This window comes from Carassius auratus, chromosome 7, assembly GCF_003368295.1.
Source record: "Carassius auratus strain Wakin chromosome 7, ASM336829v1, whole genome shotgun sequence".
In the NCBI taxonomy this organism is placed as follows: Eukaryota; Metazoa; Chordata; class Actinopteri; order Cypriniformes; family Cyprinidae; genus Carassius; species Carassius auratus.
Genome location: NC_039249.1, coordinates 35617430 through 35638533, shown reverse-complemented (window position 1 = coordinate 35638533; position 21104 = coordinate 35617430). Strand labels below are relative to the sequence as shown.

Below are 21104 nucleotides of genomic sequence, written 5' to 3'. Positions count from 1 at the left end.
CGCTAGCATTTTGTTAGCATGATTAGCATGTTGCTAATATGTTTGTAGCATGATTAGCATGTTGGTAGCATGTCGCTAGCGTGTTTGTAGCATTATTAGCATTTTGCTAACATGTTTCTAGTATGATTAGCATGTTGCTAGCATGTTGCTAGCAATTTTGTAGCATGATTAGCATGTTGCTAGCATGTCGCTAACATTTTGCTAGCATGATTAGCATGTTGCTAGCATGTTTGTAGCATGATTAGCATGCTGCTAACATGTTTCTAGCATGATTAGCATGTGGCTAGCATGTCTCTAGCATGTTGTTAGCATGTTTGTAGCATGATTAGCATGTTGCTAGCATGTCGCTAACATTTTGCTAGCATGATTAGCATGTTTGTAGCATGTTTGTAGCATGATTAGCATGTTGTTAACATTTTAGTAGCATGATTAGCATGTGGCTAGCATGTCTCTAGCATGATTTTCATGTTGCTAGCATTTTATTAACATGATTAGCAAGTGACTAGCATGTCGTTAGCATGTTTGTAGCATGATTAGTATACAACTAGCATGTTGCTAGCATGATTAACATGTGACTAGCATGTGGCTAGCATGGCTAGCAAGTGACTAACATGTTTCTATGCTAATCCAAGTAAAACCAGTTGATTCAGTTAGAAACCAGCTAAGACCAGCGTGACAGTGGCCAAAACTACTTTAAAACCATGTTAAAAGCATGTTTTTGACATGATTATCAAGTTACTAACATGTTGTTAACATGTTTCTATGATAATCGAGCTAAAACCAGTTGATTCAGTTAGAAACCAGCTAAGACCAGCTTGACAGTGGCCAAAACCACTTTAAACCATGTTAGAAGTATGTTTCTAGTCTGATTAGCAAGTTACTTGCATGTTATTAACATGTTTCTATGATAATCTAGTTAAAACCAGTTGATTCAGTAAAGAAAACCACCTAAAACCAGCTAAGACCAGCTAAAGCCAGCTTGACAGTGGCCAAAACCACTTTAAACCATGTTAGAAGTATGTTTCTAGTCTGATTATCAAGTTACTAACATGTTGTTAACATGTTTCTATGATAATCTAGCTAAAACCAGTTGATTCAGTAAAGAAAACCACCTAAAACCAGCTAAGACCAGCTAAAGCCAGCTTGACAGTGGCCCAAACCACTTTAAACCATGTTAGAAGTATGTTTCTAGACTGATTAGCAAATTACTAACATGTTGTTAATATGTTTTTATGATAATCTAGCTAAAACCAGTTGATTCATTAAAGAAAACCACCTTAAACCAGCTAAGACCAGCTAAAGCCAGCTTGACAGTGGCCAAAACCACTTTAAACCATGTTAGAAGTATGTTTCTAGTCTGATTAGCAAGTTACTAACATGGTATTAACATGTTTATATGATAATCTAGCTAAAACCAGTTGATTCAGTAAAGAAAACCACCTAAAACCAGCTAAGACCAGCTAAGGCCAGCGTGACAGTGGCCAAAACCACTTTAAAACTTGTTAGAAGTATGTTTCTAGTCTGATTAGTGAGTAACTAGCATGTTGTTAGCATGTTTCTATGCGAATCTGGCAAAAACCAGCTAAAAACAGTGGATTCAGTAAAAACCAGCTAAAACCCAGCTAAGACCAGCGTGAGAGTGGTCAAAACCACTTAAAAACCAGTTTGGGAGACTAGCCAAAACAACTGATCAGCTTAGGCTGGTTTTAGCTGTATTCTCAGTAGAGAGTTTTTAAGGTTTGCCCTGGTAGTAGACAGCTTAAATATATTATAAGCCTTATTTTTCAAAAGTTTGTACCCCCGTAATGAAAGTCTATGGGATTTAAGGTGGTTTTGGTAGTCTGGTTTACGAAAACCATAAGCCGAATCAGTTAGAAAAGATATAGCAACCCGAGTCAGACCAGTCTGAAGGTCTGACCCGAGTTTGGTGGTTCTAGCTTGAAAGCTCTAGGAGGAGATAGTGTTTAAAATTTGGCTCAGAAGAATAATAATAATAATAATAATAATAAGATTAAATAGTAGATCAGTAAGTTGGCTTTTTCAAGCCAACTTAACTAAATTCTCTAAAAGTTGCAACTGCATAATTTTTATTATCTCTGTGTCTATTATTGTCTTATTTAAGCTATATATTTTCGTATTTAGTTAAAATAATGACTGTTTACTGTTTACTAGTGCCATGAAATTGGCATTCTTTTCAGGGTAAACTTTACACTTATTACATATTATTCAAAAGTTAGTAATATTGTTAATGAAACAATTTATATATGTTTGTGAACACAGTCTGTTGACCATGACAGCAGTAATTAATTCAGTGATAATGAGTTCAGTGTTCATTCAGTGTAATAAGTATGCCTTATAACAGCGGTCAACAACATCTCTAGATAGCGCTCAGAACCAGTCTACAAGAATGATGCAAACTGCATTTGGCACAATTTTTGTGCATTTTTGCACTGTTATTTGCTACCTGATTAATTAATTTAGAATTCCTTTAGTGAAATAGATGCTAAATGCATTGTAAATAGTGCATGCAAACTAAATGGAACTATCAGTGGGTGCAATTTATTTTTAGTGAATCCTTCCTTCTGTATCGTTTGTGGTCTCTGCATGTGTGAAACTCCAAAGCAAGTTTGAGTCCAGAGATACTTTTAATTTCAATGGCCACAAGGCATTCCACTTCATTAGTGATTCTTGTTTTTGCTTTCTTTTTAATGAGAAACAAAATCTAATAACAGTGAGAGGACAAGCAGGAGGTGCTCATGAATAAAGCTGCACAGATAATGTAGAAAAGGAGAATATTTTGCTGAATTTTGTTATAATACTTTTAAGCAGAGCTTTTCTACTGAAAGCTTGAATAAACACATCTTCATTCATTTAAAAGCCTTTATTTATTTATTTATATATTTATTTTGTAGTCTGCTTCTCTTTCCTCTCACATGTCCACAATGAATGTTTTGCCAGTGGCAGTAGAATTTGTTAGTCATAAATATTTAGGTCATTCTACAGAAATGGTTTTTAATCTTTTTTTTTTTTTTGTGCATAAAAGTGATATTAGTTAATGTGCGCAACCGTGCATTTGGTGTAACAATGAAAATATATATAAAAAAAAAAACAGCTATAAACAAGTAATGATGCAATCCTTTAAACCTTAGGTGTAGCAGAATTCAATGGATGTTAAATTATATCATATGTGACACATTATATTTATTGTATAAAGTCAGTATAGATTTCTGCACAAACACATAGGAATAATTTAGCAAATCCTGTCTAGAACAACAATCCCAAAATTACAATGAGGTGAATGTCCACTCATGACTAATATTGTGCGATTCACAAAAACACTAGCAATCAGTACTGGTGTCAACAGCTACATACATTTCTGTAATTTAAATATTTGCACATGCTCTCACCTGTGATATGCATATAAAATACACTTGCCCTTTTTGCCTATAGGCATCAGTTTATTTGCAAACGGCGAACTCATAATTAATGTCTGCCACTGCTATTGAGCTGAGACACAGAGCGAGAAGTTGAGAACGTGTGAGGTGTAGAATATCTAATGTCTTACATGCCAAAAAGGAGTGAGAGAGAGGTGTGTAAATAAGATTGCAATACATTTGCTGAGACATGTGAAAGCCTGAAAAAAGCTATAGTACGGCTAAATGTATCCCTTCTTTTCCCTCCAACAATTAAATAAAGCAATGAATAATGAAGTGAAAAATGTAATGTATATATATATATATATATATATATATATATATATATATATATATATATATGTGCAAAAAACAATCATAGTTATTGCACTACATGCATGTTCTTTTCAGTCAGGATTTAAATTAAGCAGTCAGTTACAGGGGTCATAAAAAGGTTGAAGACCCCTGCAATGAGTGAATATTGCTTACTTGTCTCATTCTCAATGTAGATAGCCACTCACCACAGATCCAGGGTCAAGCATGTGCTGTTTTTTTAAGTCAAAGAGGTCAGAGAGGACACATGTCACTCAATACCGATAAAAGATCAGCAGGATTGTGTTAATGAGTCTTTAACACCAGGCTGACCTTGAGAGGTCAAAGCCACATCCTCCCCACAAACAAACACACATACACACATCTGTATCTTCTGCATATCCGACCGAAAAGGTGTACACAATACGTGCACGCAGATAGAAAAGCATACACTGTATGTGCTGAGGGGACAAATCCATGTTTCCTATAAGCTTACTTTCACATCTATTTTCTAGCTCTTGTATTTCATCTGGGTTTCACCCTCAGCCTGCTGTTCACAGAAGCATTAATTATTGGCTTACCGCTTTTATCTGCCACCCCACACTCATGAGTCAGAAAACACATTCAGGAGATAATAGGATAATAATGAAAAAAACAAAAATCTCAAGTAATAAATACAACATGAAAGAGACAATGAGGGCAGCAGAGACCCACAGAGAAAAAGAGAGAAGCAGCAATAGCAAAGGACTGTTATGAGATCAAGAAAAACACAAAATACTTTTGGACAAGAAAAATCACAACTACAGATTGCTCTAGAGTTAAAGGGAAAGCAATGCCGAAACATTTTCTCCTACGCAAGTTCAGTGTGTAGTACAGACATAACTACTGAGGGATCCAAAAGTCTGAAATCACACAGAAAATCTGTGCAATAAACAAAAGGGTCTAGTGACATTAAAATAAAACAAATATGTAACATTATAACAGTAATTTTTCAGATTCCGCACTCATAGTCGCTAATAATAAGTAGTCACTAATAATAAGTAAATTTTTGAAGCAAATGATTTTTTAAAAATGATTATGCTTACTTATATGCTTACTTATATATATATATATATATATATATATATATATATATATATATATATATTTATATATTTTATATATTTGCATTTTTTTTAATGCAAAGAAAAAATAAATAAGTATTTTCACAAATTTTGGTAGTCAATGTACCCAATACCTGTCCCAAAAGTGTAAACGCTGTGGTTCTTGCAAACATGTCGAACATGTCAGATTCTCGCTGTGCCAATGGTGTGACTTAGGGGTGGGACTTCCTGTTTACAACTGGTTTAACTAGTGGCACAGGGATAACACATCTCAGCTTTAATATAAACATTTATGAAAATCAGTTAAGTGATTTTTTTTTATTTTATTAATGACAGCTGTCCATCAAAAATTGACATTGCTTTCATTAAGGCCTTTAAGTGCTTAATAAACAATGGTCCTCACATTAATTTTTTCTCATGGCTCAAATGAAAGAAAAAGGGAAACAATTTGAAAAAGGGGGGAAAATGCAGAAAAATGGGAGGAAAAATATAAGTCCCAGGAGGGGATAAATAATGTCAGATGTATACGTTTTGGGGGTGGTTATGGACTTTTTGAATATTCATATTTGCTGCCTATTATCTGCAAATGAAGGTCATAGATTGCTGGATCCCAAATGATGATTCCAGCTCATTTGCACTCTTATGAATATGCATGAAAAAAAAAACTTCCAGACTTCCAGCCTTACTTCTTAACAAAGGCGTTTATTTATTTGCTGTCATTCAGTGCAATCAAGAGGATATGAGACAAAGAATGGTAAAGGTCAGATGAGATGGAACATTCCTTAATGGATGAGCCATGAATAAAATGTTAAAAAAATTAATAAATAAAAAAGAAAGAAAAGCTGGAGTTTTCTCATACAGTATGATTTATTTTGTAAAGCCACCTCCGATGTAATTTTCATCAGTCTCCTTCAGGAGCAATTCAGCAACCAACAACCTGAAATATGTGTGTGTGAACACGTATGCAATATTTCAGTCTAGAACACACATCACCACACTTCTCTGTGTATCTATGTTTTACCATTATCAATGAGGCTTTTAGGCATTTTTGTTTATGTCCTCTATCTCTGACAAATACGCTCTCTGAGAGTTTTCTATGACGTTTTAATGAACATTGTAACAAATCAAGCAAATGTGTAACAAAGCAACAAATCCAGTAAGTATGGGTTTTCACAGATACCTTTTTTTTGTTACTTAAAGCTACTGTAAAAATCCTCAAAAGTAAAGAAGAAAAAGAAAAAAAGAAAGAAAAGTAGTTAACAACAATTTTAATTTTACATTTTTTTTTGTTATTATTGTTATATTTAATATTATTAAAAATAAAAGTTTTTATGTAAAATATAAATTGTTAATGCTTCCTTGATAAATAAAGCTAACCTTTAAATTAAGTAAATAAATACTAATCTTACAGACCCTAAACCTTTGAACGATGGTGTAGAGTACTTCAAAATTGACTCTAAATACTTTCACACATTCCTAGTACTGAGGTGAAAAATAATCCATGCAACTTAATTGACAGAAAAAAACGTCTCGGATGACATCAATCTTATCTTTAACCATGGCCTCTTCAACCTTTATTTTGCTATGAGTGAGAGATTAATATGTCATTAAACTGAAAATATATTTAGCACAACTTCCAGTTCACGAGGACCTTAAAGCCAGGTAAATGTGTATTTGGACAGGTCTGTAAGATAGAGTAGTTAAAGTTAAGAGAAAGTAAAAATGTGCAAAGAAACCAGCACTTCACTATCTTTATCAGAGCACAGCATGCAACTACAACAAAGCCCATTTCCAGCTCTTATCACACAGAGCAGGCCCCAGCACGGAGCTCCACCCTAAGGCTTATTATTCCAATCATATCAAATACAAGCAGGCATGGCTCTTCACAGCTTAGGTCATCCACATTGTTTGATGATGCACACTGGGGCTCAGCATGGAGCTCTGCTATGGGCCTCATACTGCACCTCAGTTCACAGTAAATAGGCCTGAACATTGAGCTGCACTGTGAGGCGCGGCTGATTGAATGTAGAGTAGCTGTACAGGATTTCATCGGCCTGCAGTATGCTGAGCTGGGGAATTTGACTGAAAGCAGGTTCTGTACAAATCTACATGCAAAGATAATTTTTACACTTGCTAAAGTACTTTGCACAATACTTAGTGCATGTTTTCAATACTCTTAAGACAGTCAGCACAATAGCAGTGTGGACTAAACTGAGGATTATTTAGTCTTTGCTTTGATACAAAATGCAATTAATGACCACAAAAACTCAAAACACAGGCAAGACCCTATGCAACTGTAAAACTGTTAAGTCGTCATCATCGAAAGTCGTGACATTTCGCCAAGTATGGTAACCCATACTCGGAATTGGTGCTCGGCATTTAACCCATCCAAGTGTACACACACAGCAGTGAGAAGTGAACACAAAGGAAAGAAAGACAGAAAGAAAAAGCTAAGAACAGTATTTTTACGATAAAATGGTTGTGATGAGTGGGGCGGGGCTGAGAACCACGGGAATGGAGCGAGACTGGTGAGTGACGCAGGTGTCGCTCATTTCCAAACCACTCCACCGGCCTCACTCAGTTCCCATGGCTCTCAGCCCTGCCCCACTCATCACAATGGTTGATGCCCAAAATTGCCAACATGAGAAAACTGTATTGTTTGACTCACTATGCTGCACCAAATCTAACACAACACATAATTTGGTTACATTGTTCAGACATAAGCAAAATATACATACATACATATATATATATATATATATATATATATATATATACATACATACATACATATATATATATATATATATATATATATATATATACATATATATATATATATATATATATATATATATATATATATATATATATATATATATATATATATTAGGGCCGGGACTCGATAAAAAAAAAAAATTATCTAATTAATTAGAGGCTTTGTAATTAATTAATAGAAATTAATCGCATTTTAATCGCATATAAATCACATGGATTTATAGTATACCATTGAATAATGACTGAATACATAAGCTTAAGCAACAAAATATTGTTTATTTTTGTTCAACCAAGTCTAGCAGACCAGTGCAATTTTTGCCATGAAGTGTAGCAATAGCATATTTAGAAACAATTTAGAAATAGTACATTTCAGAAATTCAGGTAGCTTATAGGTGCTGGAACCTTCTGTAAAGTGTTTTTTAAGTAAAACACAATACTGTCAATTACATTCAGAACATTGGAAACCCTGACTATTAGAAAACATCTCTCTGTTGCTTCAGAGGCCATAACATACTAAGTCCAACTCTCAATAACCTTGGCCAAAACAATAAAGAGATCAACATAAACTGTTGCACCAACAAAATAATACATAGTTCAAAATAAAGTGTAAAGTCCACGCTAGTTGCTTTATGTTTTGCGTTGAGGTGATACTTGAGGCTCGATGTGCTGCGGTGATATGTGAATGCTAGTTGGTGCTTCAGTATAATCGGTCCGCCGAAACTCATCCAGTGAGAAACGTTCCGCGGTGCAAAAATAAGTTATTAAAAATGCGGGATTTTTTTCTGTAATTAATTAATCTTAGTTAACGCGTTATTTTTTGTGTAATTAATTAATCTCAATTAACGCGTTAAAGTCCCGGCCCTAATATATATATATATATATATATATATATATATATATATATATATATATATATATATATATATATATATATATATATTTTTTTTTTTTTTTTATATATTCCTCGACCAGTATGTGGTTCTGTGCTGCACTGCAGAGTTAAAGCCTTACATAAATTTTGTGCATGCTCTTCATTGAATTTGTTGATGCGCTACATGGTCTAACTAAAATTACATCATAGAGTGCAATCGATTTGGTGTGAGACAAGAAATCAGAATGAAAAGAATTTTACTTCTAGCACTGTACTTTACCTACAGTACACAGTGAATAAGACAGTACTGTGTGGATTTCAAGTGTGTCCAGTAACAGTAGAACTCTCTGCATCAGACATGGACATGCTTTTTTCACAGACTACAGTTAACTCTTCAGATGATGTAACAACTGGATTTGTTAAAGTTTAAAATGTTTGTGGCATTAACCTTTTTTTATATATATTGAATGATTTGTTTAAATCATATACATATCCAGAATGCTGACAGTATATGAAAAAAACTGTTACAGCACTTGTCTTTCCATTTTTCAAAATAGAATTGTTAAGCAAGCCCTATTTGAACGTATATCATGTATATATCTGTAAAAATAAATTTACATGATATGAGCTAGCTGACGTCACTTCCTGATTGTTGCTGCTGCATAGGCTTGAGCTCCATCATTTTATTTATTTCATTTTTTTCTTAAAATAAATTTCATACAACGTCATTTTAATTTCTATAACTTGTGAATATAACCCCAATTGTATTCTACAAAACAAACTATCTGGGCTCCTTGTAATCACTAATTATATTTTTATTTCCCGAGTCCGCTATTACTGTAGCTTATAGCGCGCTAGCATCACCAGTGTGGTTGCCTCTTGTCTCGCTTACATTGCTAATACTCTATTCACACAAATTACCATTGTTTTACTCACTGTTACTTGCTTTAATGGCAGATGTGTGTCTACCTTTGAGTGTAGGTGAGGACATGTTTGGTGCACTCGGTGCAGCTCGAGCTGGAGGCTGTGGAGAAGCAGATCCGCGACCTGGTGGAGAAGCAGGTCCAGCTGCGAGAGTGGAGAGCCATGCTGGAAACATCCTGGATTGACGCTCACAAGTCTGGGGTAACTATGCAGTGCAAAACTAACACTCCCACCACCTCTACTCCCTGTGTTTCTCTGCATAGGCCTGGCCCACCCAGAACACAATCTTCTCAGATGTCCTTTACCAGCAGAAAACGCGAACCAGGCACCAGGCAACAACCTCTCCCCCTCTAGTCTTTGAGATCTCCACCCGTAACCACTTCGCTGCCCTCCGCGAGATGGAACGAGACACTGTGATCGTTGGAGACTCCATCGTCCAGCACATCCGTTAGTTGAAGGTAATGTGCACACTCACGGTTTCCCTGGTGCTCATGTTCTCGATGATGGCCACTTTGTTTATTTAAATGGGGAGTCATCTCAATTATCATCAGTAAAATATGGAGTGCCAGAAGGATCTGTTGATTTTCAACTTGTCTTTTGAAAATCATATTTCACATGTTACAAAAACAGCATTCTTCCATCTTAGAAACATTGCCAAGCTATGAAACATGTTACCTGTTTCTGATGCAGAAAAGCTAGTTCATCCAGACATGACTGGACTATTGTCTATTGTCCACTGCTACGTGGTTGTTATGCATCCTCAATAAACAAGCTACAGGTAGTCCAAAATGTAGTCGCTAGAGTCCTTACCAGGTTAAGAAAATATGATCATTAGGGGTGTAACGATACGCGTATTCGTATTGAACCGTTCGGTACGACGCTTTCGGTTCGGTACGCGGTACGCATTATGTATACCGAACGGTTCGTTGGAGTAATTAATTATATTTGGAAAAAAAAAAAAAAGAGAGAGATAGAAATATAATGATATGCGTTCAACAAGGTAGCCCAATAACCCAAACAACGTAACAGGCAACGCCCCTGACACTCCCGAAGAAGAAAAAAACACCATCTTATATGTTTATGTTAGGCTACTCAGCAGGCGCTCGCTCACTCAGTACGCGCTGAAGGCTCGTTGCAAAATAGCCAATGCGTTTAACAGACTAGAAATTAGAAGATCCTCCAATAACCAACAGGTCTGGTGTTTGGGTGCACTTTGGATTCCCTTTAAGCTATAATGGTGATGGCAAGAGAGCGCTCGGGCTCGCTCATGAGGCGTCTGTCTTTGCTAAGCAACAATGACGTGCTCTCTCCATGAGACGCGGAAATTTCAGCGAAGGATAAATGGATTTCCTGCTCTAAAAATCGCTTGCAGTAGCTCTGCTACTAAATTTATTTCAAAATTGCAATCCATATACAACTATGATCAGCTGTTCCTTCATCTTGGCTGAGCTCTCAACCTTGTTACGGGAAAGGATGAAGCTGATTGGTTGGTTCTTGTCACATGACCCGCGGTGCGCTTGCGGCATTCTGAAAAGTTGAGATGTTTTTACATTTTGCTGTATCTAAAACGTATCGAACCGAACCGAACCGAACCGTGACATCAGTGTATCGTATCGAACCGAACCGTGAATTTTGTGAACCGTTACACCCCTAATGATCATATTACCATATATTAAAATATTGTTACTTGCCTATAAGGGTTAGTTCCTGCATACCAAACTAGTCTTCTACCATGCAACAATCCATCACATTCCCTAGGGTCGCAAAACTGTGGACTTCTGGAAGTACCTAGGATAGCAAAGTCCACTTAAGGAGGTAGAGCTTTTTCACATTTGGCTCCCAAACTCTGGAATAGCTTTCCTGATAAAGTTCAGGGTTTACTCACACTCTCTCTGTTTAAATCTACACATCTCTTTGGCCAGGCATTCAAATACTCTTGTACTGCAGTTATATCTGATGAAATGGATCTGATGAAAAAAAAAAATATTTTAATGGATATAATATTATTCCTAAGCATGGGTTGAATAAATCATTTATCACTGATGCTTGGTTGGAACAGCAGCTACGCTAATTAAGTCTCTATTATTTTTTTCTGTTTTTGCCAAGGGATTGACATCCAGTGGTAACTAGGATTTACACAAGCTCCAGTCTGGATCCAAAACACCTGAGAAGAGATTATGCCAACCCCTCAGAGGACCTCAGATGATGCCAACCCTAAATCAACATACAGAACTACCAAATTTTGCTATACGTTTGATTGCAACATATAATTATTGCTGTTAACAGTGTTCATCGTCTGTTTGACTTAGTCTTTAATTGATTAAGTCTTTAATTGATTTTTTTTCTGTACATTTCTCCCATATGTACATTAACTGATAGTCACCACTGATAAGCTACTACTAAATGTATTGCTATATATACTTCATTTGGACAACTTTAAAGGTGATTTCTCAATATTTTGAAATTTCTTGTTTTTTGTTTTTGCACCCTCAGATTCAAAATTTTCAAATAGTTTTATCTCAGCCAAATATTATCAAATTCTAACAATCCATACATCATTGGAAAACATATTTATTCAGCTTCCATGCCATGCATCTCTCTAAAAGTGTACTTTAAGACAAAATATTGGCTGATACATCTGTCCACAACTACTAGAAAATACCCAAAGAAAAGAAAAAAAGCAGATGCCTAATGCACATTGAAAGGTTCCTGGTGGAGTTGTAAGCAAAGGTCACCCCAGAGACTGAGATTCTGTTCTGTCATCATTGTGTCCTTCAGTAAGGCTGTTAACCTGACTGCTCTAGGGGAACCATTTCTGCAATTAGTGTACTTGGATGACAAATGTCTGCTAAATGGCCAATAACAACACACACAGAGCCATAAAGACCCTGATCACACCATACTAGAGTAAGTCATGTAAGCTTAAAAAGCAACCTCTCAGTTTATTGTAAGGCATGTTTTCAGAAAAAGAAGTTGGACTAAAATACGAATAGAAACAGCAGAGGGTCTACCAGGAGCCATTACATTTAATTAAATCCTTCTTTGCAATGCCCTAAGCACATAAAGCTAGCGGCTACTGTTCTACAGACCTCCGACAGATTTTAAAGGAAATACAATACCACTAGGGCTTCCATTTCTATCCTGATCTAAGAATAACTCCATTTGTCCAAACTGCACAGCAGAGATGGTAAAACTGGTCTGGGATCAGCAAGAAGAGTGCTAGAGGATGATGACCTCTGAGGACGTTTCTGTGCTTTGATTTATGATGCTAGAACAAGAGTTTGGGGAAAGGAAGGTAAGGATCAATATGAACTGGATGAGCCTCAATAGAGCAACCAATCAGAATCAGAGAAGAGGGACTCAATTCATATTTCAAAGAATGTGTCAACAAATGATGACAAATCTCAATGGAGCATTTCCCTCTGTACGAATATAAATGCACTGTCAGCAAATAATGCTGTAATGAGCTTGAAAAAAACAAAAAACAAAGTGTTGTTAGAAATTATTGTTTGGGGAGTCCATCTAATCCAGCCAATCTTGTCACAAGAATGTGCGCAATAACAAACCTATAAAAATTATCAGGGAAAAACAGAAGAGATGAAGGACGAGAAAGAGGAGTCCAAACAAAAGCCAGAGAGGATGAGAGAGAAGAGATATGACAGAGAGAAGTAAAGAAATGGAAGAAAAACATGAAAGAGACTGAAAGAAGAGGAAAGGGGAAGGGAAAGGTTGTGAACTAAATCACAGAGACTGATAAGGGTATTAGTGTCAGAGAGAAAGGTGAAATAGGTTTTCTGGTACTGGTTCACCAAAAACCCTCACTCACTTCTCACTTTAGCCTTTATTTCTCTTAGTTTTTAGCCTCTTTTGCAGTTTATCCTTGTTTTGGTGTCCTCTTCTGTCTCAAACAGTGCAACCCAAAATAAAGATCTACTGCGGCAATTTAGAGACTTTGTTGAACGGTCATTACTCAGTATGTGGTGGGCTACCCAGAACACACATATATCCGCCTGCACAAACACAAACACCATTACAGTTTATATACATCCACACGGATAAGCACAAAAACTTTGGCCATATTTCACTCCAAACTCTTAAGAAGTATAATACAGCTTGAAGGCTATTAAGGACCATCAGGATTTTTACACATTATTTTGACAATTCAGTACTGTAATGTGTAAAGAAATAATGATAAATTATTCAAATTGTATCGTTTGTAAACATTTTGGTAGTCTGTGTTATTTAAATTTTATGTAAAACATGTAATCATTATTCAATGTACTGAATTTAATTTATGCTAATTTACATTAAACAAAACTTTGTGTCTGGAGAGGACTATTTTCATTATTGGTTGTCGGCATTACAGTAATGAGGGGGGAAATGTGCTTAACTGTGCTTAATTATGAACAAGATGTCTTAATAGTTTACCCAGACAGATTAATGATATAAAATGTGGGGGAAATTACTACCGTTTCTCAGCATCTTGTTTCTGAGGAAAAAAAAATATATATTCCAATAATCACTTGTGTTCTCCTTTAGAGTTTCAGATGAGGTCTTAATGTCTAAAGGCGGGCTTACACGGTGCGATTTTTGCTGTCGTACGAGTCCGCTTGTGATTTTTTTCAGTCATGTGGAAATCGTGTATGCTCGTATGGTCATGGCTCGTATCATGTGCAAAGAATTACGAGCTGAGTAAGAGTGGCTTACAAGCACTTCCCGACCCCCCGATAATTTTTAAACATGTCTAAAAAGTTTGTGAGCTATCGGTTTGAAATTGTGACGTGTGCGGTTTAACGAGCAAATAAAAGAGATGGATAGTTAATGGATGTTAAAGGTACTGTATGTATGTTTTTGAATTTACTAAAGTATAAAAAACAACAGAATATGTTTGCAGATATTTAAGAAACACGCTAAGATAACATACTTGTTTATCTGAAAAACAATGCTACAGTCAGTTATTCTCAGGTCGGAATGTCTATCTCTGTTTTGGTCTGTGTAACCCACTGCCGGTTTACCCAATTGTTTGAAGTTTGCATGGTGAGAACTGCTAACTATTAATTAATAATTAATTCCCACCAAATTAAGAATTCGTGAGCTAGTTTTATTAATTACTACGACATTAACTCATGGCCATGATTTCATAAATCCTTGTTGAGTTTTAATGATGAAGTATTATTAGTGAATCTAGCCTGCACACTAATTAAACTTATCAGATGACAAAGAGCATGGTTGATGTAAGGTTTGTAAGATTTACCTGCAGCTTAATGTATTAGTGTGAATACTGGCTTAATAGTCGTTGTTTTACCATATTTATGTATAACATATCTTTCATAATTAAACTGCACTGACTCAGTATGTGTTAGCCTGTTGTTTTGGCATTGTTTTGTAATGATGAATGAGGCGTTTGGCAATTTTAATAGCTTGTTACAATTTGGCTTAATCTGCAGGTCTGCTCCACATACAGTCCATTGATATCATGTGTTAGTACCTGTCATGTTCTGCATGGCCTATATGAAGTGATTTTATGAATTTGGTTAGGCTCATTGTAGGACAGATGATTAAAAAAGGCACTAGGGATATTTTCATGATCTCAAAATATTCTAACAAGTAGACTCTCTCTTTTTCAAGATACACATACAAATCCAAAAAGGGAGATCCCTGCACGAATTGAAGAGATGCACCACATGCTGCAAGGACTTTCACTTTTCATATATATATATATATATATATATATATATATATATATATATATATATATATATGCAATGCCAAAACAATATATATATACCAGTTGAATATGTTAAACAAATGTTTCTTATTTATCTCTCTCTGTCTCTCGCTCTCTCTTTCTCTAGAGTTGAAGCCTACAGCCATTCTATCCATGCAGCAACTGATGGAAAAATGGTTCACTTTGGTGCTGTTGTGATGTTGTCACTAAAATGACATATAAATAAATATATTATATATATATTTATATATAAATAAACCTTCTTGAATGATTCTTGTCTCTTGTCTTGCCTCTCAACAACTTTTAAAATATTGGCTGTAATTTAGTGACTACAAACGCTGATTGCAACTTTAACTTACCTGATAATGAGCTAATTCACCTTAATGAGGGTTAATCAATATACTGTATAATTCAAGAGACTAAGACTTTTAAGGTTCTTCATTTAATACAATTGTTTTAAAATTTATATACATAAATTTTACAAAATTGATATTTCATTTATATTTTGTGTTTACATCTGCTGCATTTTGAATAAAAAATCACATTTAAAAACAAATACTACTGAGATAAATATATTGATGCTATATACAAAGTAACGTGACAGTCGTGACTGCAAACTAAACCAACAGGGTACTAGAACTGTGGTTCTGAAACTGCAGCCATCGCATATATCGTCCAGTATGGTAGGTGGCGCTGTCACGAAAAACTAGGGTCCTAGAACTGCGGTCCTAGATCTGTGGTCCTGAATCTGCAGCCTCCGGTTGTGCAGGAAAATACTATTGGAAATAAACCCTCTCCAATATTTTGAATTTGGACTGCAATACTTAGTTCAACCACTCGGTGTCAATCCTACATACAGCAGCTTTAACTAAATGATATTTAGCTTATAAACTAAATAAAATTGTAGGAAAAAAATTAAAATAAAGAACGGTCTTTCCCCTATCAAAAGCACATTTCCATTTTTCCATTACAATAAGCATGAAAAATAAATAACACTGTTTTTATCAAGCCAAAAACACACAGTCACACTTTATGACATTAAACACAAACAGAAGCCACAACGAATGGATCACATTAGAGCATAAAACGGAATATATTATTAATCTTTCACAGACATACACACACGCACACACACACACACACACTTTGTGCAGCAAAATAAACGTACAAATTTGACTGCATTACAGACCATCTATATTTCCCCATGTAAAGACGGCAGTATAATATCCATACAAATGACAGACTAATATTCATTATATATTTCAGTAAATCCTTTGCAAATCTAAGATGGCAGCACTCGCAATGAGAGCCTATTCAAAGCAGCACTGTCAACTACACTTGACAACTCTGATATCTATAATGTATGAGACTCCATTTCTGTGGTGAGGAACTTGTGCTGGAAAACAAAGATACATTTGTGTGTGTGTATGTGTGTAGAGGAGGAATGAAAGGAGCGCTATCAATCATTTGACTCATCAGTGCATTAATGTCTGGGTGCTTGTCAGCATGGGTGTGTACGTGTGTGTGCGTGTGTGATGAGATCAGGCTCATCTCTGTGTCATTATGGAGCAGCTCATAGGTTATCAGGGGAGGTGAGAGTTATTTATAACACCTTTTTACTTTTCCTTCCACTGTCTCACACTCTTTTTCTCTCATTCGACATGCTGTTCCCAACACATGTTCTCTCTTCCTACCATCCCTCTCTCCCCTTGACCAACTTCTCAAGGTGGGGTGGCAGACAAGCATTTATCCTAGACACTGTACATTGACAGTCTGCAAACACATACACCTGCATATGGATGCTACATGTCCTCACACACTGATAATATTCTGGCCTATACATTTATTGCGATCATTTACTTCAGACTGTCATATGGGGAGGTACATATTAAAGAGCTGTAATTCCTTAACCTTTCCTCCAATCCTCCAATTGTAATAAATACCCTCACATTAAAGCCCAGTGTGCACTTAAAGCCCATATTCATTATTTAACTGTAATTGAATATGGTTTGGTCAACAGCTAAAATAACAAACAATTGTGCCTGTGTTTACACAAACACACACACACACACACACACACACACACACACATTTGTTTTTGTGAAAAGTGGGGACGTCCCATAGGCGTAATGGTTTTTATACTGTACAAACTGTACATTCTATGGCCCTACACCAACCCTACACCTAACCATAACCCTCACAGGAAAGCATTTTTACTTTCTCAAAAAAAACTCATTCTGTATGGATTATAAGCGTTTTGAAAAATGGGGACATGGGTTATGTCCTCATAAGTCACCCTCTCCTTGTAATACCTGTGTCATACTCATGTCATTATACACAGTTGTGTCCTGATGTGTGACAAAAACAAGAGCACGCACACACACACATATGGATCTAACTGTTTGGTTCTCAACCTTTTCGATTTCATATTTATTTTATTTATTTACTTATTTAACTTATTTTAATGTATGGAAACTCCTCGCAAATAAATAAATGCATGAATTAATATATATTTTTAAAAAGCATGTAAATTAACTCCAAGTGCAACTTTAGCATGTGAATGCAATTATTGCAGCATTTGTGTATTTGCACACAAGTGCTCTTCAGTGCTTGACAGTTGAAGTAATTACAGAGTACATAATGTTTGGCCTTCTTAGAATTAGCTTTGATAAAAAAAAAAAAAAAAAAAAAAAAACATCTAATACAATATAATAGCAAACGTAAATGTAATATCCTCCAGACATTCTGATTCAGAGAAATGAATATAACACAAATTTAATGTTTAGCATATGCAAAGTTAAGCTTACATTTTGGAAAATAGCCCAAAACAAGCTATAAATCTAGCAAAAAGCTATAAAATCCTCAATATCGTTGGGAGTTTATTTCCTGTGCCTTCTGAAAATGTAATTATATAGGTCACTCACTCAGTGATTTCCTCGGTAACAGTATGTTCCACCTGTAGACGGGAGTTCACCTCAATGAAGTAGTGTTTTCCATGTTTATCCACCAGGAACTCCACTGTGCCTGCATTCTCATAGCCCACCTAAGAAAAAAAAAGTTGTAATGTTAGCACAAAAAATTAATTTGAGCATCAGTTGTTTATGGACCATCTTAAACCTCCTTAATAAACACAGCTAAACATCCGTCTGAGTACCTGTTAAGTCTCCTGTCTGCCTGTAATTTTTAAGCAATCTTAAAGAATTAGGTTAGATTTTTCAGGTGTGTTTGATTAGGGATAGATCTAAACTGCAGGATGGTGGCCCTCCAGGACCAGAGTTGCCTATATCTCCGATATACTTCAAGCTGCACTTTGCTTTGGAAGTCATCCAGTAAAATCAGTCGCTAAGTTCAGGCATGATACAAGAACCCAACACGTAAGCTCCACAGCATGCAATGATCAAAATACGCTTGCTGTTAGAAACTAGAAATAGTGGTAACAATGTCAGATATTTTGGTATGGAATTATGATGAGTAAGTTTGAGAACTTTATTTACATGTGCCGGTATCCCAAGGGGCTTCTGCTTGAGCTCCCAGAGGAATGACAATTTGAACCCAAAATGATGAGCAGATTTAATTTAAAAACCCAAACTTTCCATCTTAAATCTCTCAAGCTTGTAGAATAAAAAAAAAAAAAAAAAACCCTCAGGCGACTGGTTAATTCTGCTGAACAGCATGGTGCCAGTGGAAGGAAGCAAAGAAGCTTCTGGTAAAAGCCATGAAATCAGCAGGACTGCTGGTCTTGACACAAGCCAAAAACACAACCCATGGAGCAGGAGATATGCATGAGATATACAGTAGAGACAGATACCCTAGATGAGATGAAGACAGTCTCACATTAAACATAAGAGACATAAGAAGGAGACAAAGATACAAGAACCCACTTCTAAAGTTTGAAACTCTCTTCTCTTTTTCTGGTGTCTTCTCTCTCAAGCTCTCTTTCATACATGCTCTCATTCAGGCTACTTGGATACACTGAAGGGATTGAAGATAATCCAGTGCCAAAATTCACTGTAATCTGATCCAATTTCTCCCCACAATTCAGCACTGCCTACTAATCCCACATTGCAATGAGCTTGCCAAAAGCAGACGCTCACCCACACAAACAACACAAACACAAATATACACACAAATATAATTTCAAACATAGCTTTGTAAATTCACTCTGACATAGTACAATATTTACCACATATATGTGGACATAAATCCACACTTTTAGATGCTTAACACAAACAAAACAAACTTTTAAACTGCTGTGATGCTGTTTTGACTAAATTAATTCACTCTTTTACTCAGTGCCCACCCTTTTTCCATTCTTCCCTCTTTTCCGCATCCCTCCACACCCCATGCCAATCGTGTCAGGAGGATTTTAAGCTCTTAAATCTTAACCGACTAACATGACCATGAGAACAGGGTTCAAACTGATGTCACTAGAGATAAGGAGAGAGAGGAAAAAAATGAATGAATCAAAAACAACATATGGGTGACTGAACAAAAAAATAAAATAACTGAATGAAAAAAGGGGAAAAAATTAGTGAACTAAGGAATTCTGAGTTAAATCCACAAGAGTTTCTTCTTGTAGAACTTTTTTTAATATTGCTGAATTTGTAATCTGTAAACCTTTTCTCCATACATGCACAAAATGCGTGCTGTCATTGCAAAAAGATTAAACTGCGCCCACAAAGTGATTTATCAAGCCTGAATGTTGCTTCAGAACCTGCAACTCCATGTACAAATTGATACCTCTGAAAGGCAGGAATTGATCTGATTCATGTGGATAAACATGTAACTACTGTCATAAATGGAAAATTATGAGAATATGTAGATCTACCCAATGCTGCTGGTTTTCTCACATGCACTAATGTGACATGATTTTTTTTTCATAAGCAATTGATTTACCGGTATTCAAAATCGTAAATGAACTTCAAGGGGTTTCATGCGAAAAAAAAAAAGTCTTCTCATAGGGAAGATAATTCTCATGGAAGATACTCCTTTTTCACATGGCTTCTAGTACCTTACTGCTTAATTTGCATAAGTTGAAGACTTATTGGGGCCCCACTGGAAGGTGGATTTTATCTACTTCATACCTAAAAATACAGTCTTTCCTTGAATTATGCAGCTCAGCTTTACTCAGCTACCAACTTTTCACTGTTCTCACTGCTCACTTTTTCACTGTAAAGTACCTCAAAGACCAAATTGTTGCTGCTAATTTTATTTTAATCTGTCATGTCATGCCTTCTTGCCTCTTCCTCGTTGTCTGTTTACCTCATACTCTCTACAAACTTACAAATACATACACCATAGATACACCGCTTTATAAACAGTTTAGCAGAATAATGTTCTTTCATGCCTTCTCAAAAAAATAAAAATAAATAAAAAAAATAATAATAATATATATATAAATATATATTATGTATATAAACTGGTAAAATAAATAAAACATATTATAAAAGTTCCACATTGCCATAGCCTATGTTTCTCTATTCACACAACAGCGATTGAGTTAGTGCATTTATACAGCAACCACAATCGCAAACAATACAGTCAAGATCTCATGACAGAACAGACTGGCTGAATGATGCTTTCATTTAGATGCTAAACTGCAGCTTTGTTTGTTTTTCAGATCATCTGCGGCGGCGCTTCCGCAATGAGGAGCGAGCGTTTGCGTGCGCATGGTTGCCGGATTGCTTAAAATAAGTAAAACACCAGGAAGAAAATATCTATGTAACAGCGAAGCTCTGATTCGTGGATTTGATCTCTTGATACCTGGCAACCGCACTCATGAGATTTCGCAGTGCAGAGCAGTCTGGAATAATATGTTCCCCTTTTTGGACCTTTGGTGCATTCTTTTGGGAAAGTATGCTTGAATTTGAAATATTCAACATTCAATATTCTAATATTCGATAAACCGCCCAGCCCTAGTTGAGTGTTTATTTGCAAAGGCTAGTATTGCCGGAGCTTAAGCTCTTGAAGTTCCG

General features: G+C 35.8%; 1 protein-coding gene across 1 annotated transcript in view; it reads right to left on the bottom strand.

Annotated features, from left to right (window-relative positions):
• The window catches only part of pcxb (pyruvate carboxylase b), a 178791-nt gene that overhangs the window by 130761 nt on the left and 26926 nt on the right, over nucleotides 1-21104 (bottom strand). The window contains exon 8 of the mRNA XM_026268700.1: nucleotides 18054-18172. Within this exon, the coding sequence (XP_026124485.1) occupies nucleotides 18054-18172 (119 nt within the window). The remainder of the gene's footprint in view (nucleotides 1-18053; nucleotides 18173-21104) is intronic.